Source organism: Sebastes fasciatus, chromosome 8 (genome assembly GCF_043250625.1).
Source record: "Sebastes fasciatus isolate fSebFas1 chromosome 8, fSebFas1.pri, whole genome shotgun sequence".
NCBI lineage: Eukaryota > Metazoa > Chordata > Actinopteri > Perciformes > Sebastidae > Sebastes > Sebastes fasciatus.
The window spans coordinates 19,335,721-19,341,576 of record NC_133802.1 but is presented as its reverse complement, the minus strand read 5'-3'; the positions used below and the strand labels follow the sequence as shown (position 1 = coordinate 19,341,576).

Genomic DNA, 5,856 nt, shown 5'->3' with positions numbered 1-5,856 from the left:
CTATACTTCTTTTGTAATACTATCCCAGACATGCAGATATAGAAGAAATTGTTGATATTTGTGTGTATGGAAATGTGTTTTTACTCTTATAACAGCTGTAAAGCAAATCTAATAGAAATGATATTTTGTGTTCGCAGTAATGATTAAAAAGGAATACAAGACGTGTATACACATGCCAATCATAAATTATATTAAGCGTAAAAACGATATCACAACCGCAGGGCACACTGGGGATTATTTGGAAGCTGTGCGCAATTACGCACAGACTTTTTTTTAAAGACTCAAATTGTGTAACAACCAGTCGGATTTAACCTTTTTTACGTGTATTCAAAGACATGCACGCAGAAAAACCTACAATTATGAATGCAAATGTGAGGTTTTCATCTCTTCTCCGGTATATGATGCAAGGTCAAAGATCTCCTTTTACCGCGCTCCTGTGACGGTGGGTTTCTGCAGAAGTCAGCATGCCAGCAGAGTTCAGCAGCATGTATAGGAATCTCCCTGCAGCGACACACAAACGGCCAGAGCCGGTGATCTAATCACAGTAGGCCAGTGGGCTCTGGTCCAAAAAGTTTCATTCTCAAGTCTGAAAATAAAATAAAAGACCAAGGACAAATGGCACACATGCAATTTAGAGGTCGGTGCAAATAAGTTGTTAAAAGATAAAATATTTTCCCTATATAGCTCTAGCTCTATTTTCTTTTTGGCAGATAGTGAGTGGCGCCATCAGTGTGTGGGATTATTAATTACTGGTAATATTTGACTCTTGTTATCATATCACAGATATTTTCCTATGGCGGTAGAGAAAAAAAGTCTGAGAGGTAAATTATTGCCATTTCAATGACTTTAATAAGCAAAATAGGAAACAATTTCTTCCAAAAACAACCAAAAATAAGACAAAACAGAAACCAGCCTGAATGGAACAGTTCAAATTTAAGTGTTTTTTTTTTAACTATTATTTATATAAACAGGATTGAAAATTGATCCCCATCATCGCAAAGTACATGGAAATATGGTGAAAACTATAACAACAACCCGCTGCTGCATTTTTCAGTTCGATTTCAACACAGTTGAATCAGTAATAAACCAAAAGATTGTTAAATGCATGACTTTTCAACAATAGTTTCAAAATGCAAGCACCATGCTTATTCGATATGATCTGACAAGTTTGTTAATTTAAATCATTAAAATAAAAACTTTAACTATGCATCTGGCCAGCAGAACCAGAATCATCAAATAATAATAAAACAAGACACAAAATAAACGTATTACATAACATAAACATTGTTTTCATTTTGAGAATTTGCACAACCTGAATCCCCTTTTTTACTGACCGGCAGAAAAAAATTAAGGAAAACATAGAACAGTAATAGTAAGACTTTTGTATTAAAATGCTCCCGCTATATCTAAATATTAACTCTACAGAAAACCCCTGACATGTTTTTTAAATATTGTTAAAAATAGAAATATCAGTGATAATATGCTACAGGTGGCCGCCAATCGGAATGAGAGGTTGTGTGTTGGGTTTGATGTGGTTTGTTAAAGAGTTAATAAAAAGGCAGAACAGCACTTTTCTGAATTAGTGGCACAAAAGCCACGTTGGATCACACTGACAGAGAGCATTAACCCACATCGTGTGTGCGTGTGTGTGTGTGTGTGTGTGTGTGGAAAACGTGTAACCTCGCCTTAATGCAACTATATTCTGTGCAATCTGGCTCCAATAATATTGTGGCCACATGTTTGCAGAACATGTGTCCAAATATCACTCTGAAACTTTTGCACGTATACAGGCTGCTTGAGCTGAATAATATCACAATATATATATATATATATAGTATCATAGTATGTCTTCCTGGAGGGAGGTGTGCACAAACTTCAAAATGAAAACTTGCAAAAAATCATCATCCAAAAAAGTGCACTTGACACACAAAGTTTGTTGTATTTAAATGCAACAGAAAAAAATGCACTCCTCCTCCTCCTCTCAATCAATACCCCACATGATAAAAAAAAAAATCATAAAAATAAATGAAATAAAAAACACAACACAAAGAAAGAAAGAAGTTCAAACCAGCCTCCTCAATCTTGTTGTGCAGTTTTGCGGTTGCATAATATTTACAAGCCCAAAAAGAAAAAAAACCCCACACCACATGATACTGCACCAGCAGTCCTGCTGTTCTCTAAAATCCCCCCAAAAAAACTATGGAGAAGCGCAGATCAACAACATGCTCTTAATATACACGAGAAGATGAAAGTACAAAATAGAAATTATTACCGTACATGTCCAGCATGCAGGATTAATATTTAATGCAGATTTTTTGTTTCAATATATATTCGAATATAACCAAGCAGGCAATAAAATCAATGAGATGTTGCATAAAACGTCCCCCTTTCCCCAGTGACGGGTTAGTTAGACAGAAGTTAAATTTTGCATAAAGTGGAGATTTTTCTCAGATTACGCGCCCACTTGTTTTATGGGAGTCTCGCGTGTGTTTGTTGCAGGCTGCAGAGGCCAAACCTGCTTTGTTGTTGTTGTTGTTCCATAACAATGTCATCATTTTTTAGGAGAACAGAATTACAAAGATCCCACACTCCTTTTACAGATTATTTCAAAGCCTCAAAAGGAAGAAAAAGGAAAAAGTTCATCAGCCAGATCCTCTTCAAGTTGAAGAAAAAAAAAAGTCTCTTCACACTACAAGCAACTAATCTACAAAGATGCTGCTGACTCTCTCTCTCTCTCTCTCTCTCTACTCTTCTTTGTATCTCAGTTGTGGATGGATGGAGAGAGGATGGTTATATATGAGAATACTATTCGATGGATTATTCTTCTAATATGAATATAATTGTTATTATTAGTATAATCATAAACAGTATGATGGGAGGTTTGGTGGATTATTATCAGTTTTGTTCATCAGTCTTTTTGTGGAGAGAAAGGAAATTTGGGATGAGGGGAAAAGTTTGTTGTGATGTTCACAAGAAAAAATGACAACTCACATGAAAAACTCTGGTGATGAAGGGGTGTCACTGGTGGATCCGGCCTCGCGGAACCCGTTATTATTATTATTATTATTATTCACCCCTGACCCCGCCAGTTTCTCGCACTTGAGTTTGTAGGCGTCCCTCTCCCTCGCCAGCCGGCTGATCTCCGCCTTCAGCTGCTCCACCTGGTTGATCAGCTGCGTCTTCTCGTTCTCCAACACGTGCTTCTGCTGCACCCGCTTGTACCGACAGGACTGTGCGTACCCGCGGTTCTTCAGGGTCCTCCTCTTCTGCTTGAGGCGGATCACCTCGTCCTTGGTGAAGCCCCGCAGGTGTCTGTTGAGCTCCCGCACCGACATGGACACCAGCTGGTCGTCGGAGAAGCGGTCCTCCACGTTGATGCCGCCGGAGGACTGGCTCATGTGGTGGTGGCTGTGGTGGTGATGGCGGTGGTGATGATGGAGGTCGTCTGGGGACACTGGAGACGGGCTGTCTGGGTCCTGGCTGTGAGGGTGGTGGTGATGCTGCTGGCTGTGTGCGTGGTTGTGTCCACCCAGCTCGTCTGCATGGTGCGGGATGTATGCGTGATGATGCTGCTGACCGTGGTTGTTATGGTGATGATGCTGCGCCCTGTAGCCGCTCTCAAAGCCGCCTACTTGCAGCTGCTGCTGGACGTGCGGAGGTTGTGGAGGATGTCCGATGAGGGCCTCCACTGCATCCTCCGGGGTCAAACTCAGCGTCTGCGGATCGATCTGCTGGTGGTGCTGCTGCTGCTGCTGGTGGTGGTACCCGGTGTTGTTGGGCATCCAGTAGAGCTCCTCCAGGTGGCTCTTCTGCTCTGTAGGGCTGAAGCTGGGCGAGGAGGGCACCGAGCTGCAGGGCGTGCTGATGGGGGTGGAGGAGACGGAGCCCTGCTGGTGGGGTTGCAGGCGGTTGCACTGACGCACCGCGTTGCGCTCCAGTCCGGCCAGGCCTTCCTTCTTCACGTCAAACTTCATCAGGTCAAAGTCGTTGACATATTCCAGAGCCAGAGGGCTGCTGGGTAGCTCCGGGCCGCCCATGCTCATCTCCGCCGCACTCATGCTGCTGCTGCTGCTACTCTTTTGCAGATGGTGCAGAAAGGTGCTTGCAGCGAGCGTTGCAAAAACTGACTTCTTCTTATTATTAATAAGCGTCTCTTCTCTCCTTTCTTGTTTCATGCAATAGTTCTTTTCGGCGAGTCCAGCGCTCTGCACAGACTTGCTGTAGCATGAAACACCACCAAGTGTGGTCGGTGTGAAGAAAAAAAAAGAAAAAAGGAAAAATGAAAAAAAAAAAGTGCGAGAAAAACTTTCACACTAATGTTCTCTGCACACGGTTTGCGTCATATAGCCTACTTCTTCTGCTGGGATAATCTGGCACAGGTAGAGAGCAATGCAGTGCAAAAAAAGTAAAAAACCTCAGTCCCCTTTCAGTAGAAGTGTATTCAAATACACACACACACACAAAAAGATAAATAACAATAATAAAAGGAAATACCACGTCGCTGACACATAGGCACCAGTCCTCGTCGCGACTTCTTGGGTTGAAATAAGTCCTTTTTTTTTTTTCTCCAGGAAAAATAATAGGAGCGAATGAGTAAATAATAGGACGTGTGATTTTTTTCGCTGAGACGTAGCTTTTCCAGCTCTGCACCGCAGAGATTTCAAGGCTCGCCTCTCTTCACGCTCTCCGGCTTCTGGTATCCAGCAGACTGCGCTCGGAGCCAGCCACAGCTTTATCCTTATAGCGCACCGTGACGTCGTGTAGAAAGAGGCTGGATCCGGAGCGCAGCAGCTCTCCAATGGGAGCGGGACTCTGCAGCTGAAATAGAGGAAGAGGAGGAGGAGGAGGAGGAGGGAAAACAAGAGGAGGAGGCTGCACGATACACAGTCTTGACAGCTACAGACAGTCAGCTGACCGACTTCCCCTAAAAGCATGAAGGTGGGAGGAAAAGTGAAGTGGAGGAGAGAGAAATGCCTTCACTTCATGGACACGACTCCTTATCCTCTCTGTGTTCTGACAGTTTCAGATCTCAGTGAGAGGAATAAGAGTGATTTACAAGGCTACAATGCTGTAAGCACAATGGGAATGTCTCTAATAGCACTTTTATGGCACAAAAACTCCATTAGAAAACTTATGAATTGTCCAATATTAAAACCTCAGTTTATATATTTTTTTATTTAAAAAGGATCCCCATTAGCTGATACCAAAGGCACCAGCTAGTCTTCCTGGGGTCCGAAATCAAGTACATTACATTTATCACATACATACTATATAGAAAATCTTCAAAATGTAACACACATATGATGTTATATATAGTATGTATGTGATAAATGTAATGTACTTGATTTCGGACCCCAGGAAGACTAGCTGGTGCCATTGGTATCAGGTAATGGGGATCCTTTTTAAATAATAAAAACAAATATATATATATAAACTGAGGTTTTAATATTGGACAATTCGTAAGTTTTTCTAATATAAAATGGAAAATCAGTTGATAACTGTTTTTTCCAGTTGTTTCCAAAATGCACCTTGACTTGTATCATTCTTCCCAACCAAAAAAACAACTATATAACTATCTAAAAGAAACAAAGATACCTTAATTTTGCTACAGTGTTATTTGCAATGAAAGAGCTTTAAACAACTTTGATTTTAAATAGCCTTATTGAAGTTATTAAATGACTTTCTGCACCTAATATATGTTTGCAGTGCTTTCATAAGTTTGCATCAAATTTCACAAAGTAATCAATCACAAGTGAAGCTGCATTTGCCAGCAGATAAAGGTCGAGGTCACCAATTTCTGGCAAGCAAGGACACATAACTTTACTGTGTTACTTAATGTTGCAAAACACAGAACAG

General features: G+C 41.3%; 1 protein-coding gene across 1 annotated transcript; it reads right to left on the bottom strand.

The window, feature by feature from the left end:
- Window positions 1–829: 829 nt before the first annotated feature.
- Window positions 830–5,085, bottom strand: mafba (MAF bZIP transcription factor Ba). The gene has a single exon (XM_074644114.1). The coding sequence runs from the start codon at window positions 4,173–4,175 to the stop codon at window positions 2,988–2,990; it is 1,188 nt and encodes a 395-aa protein (XP_074500215.1). The 5' UTR covers window positions 4,176–5,085; the 3' UTR covers window positions 830–2,987.
- Window positions 5,086–5,856: the final 771 nt, after the last annotated feature.

Bases quoted from the DNA above. Each gene is read 5' to 3' on its own strand.
- mafba (XM_074644114.1), bottom strand. From the start codon at position 4,175: ATGAAACAAGAAAGGAGAGAAGAGACGCTTATTAATAATAAGAAGAAG.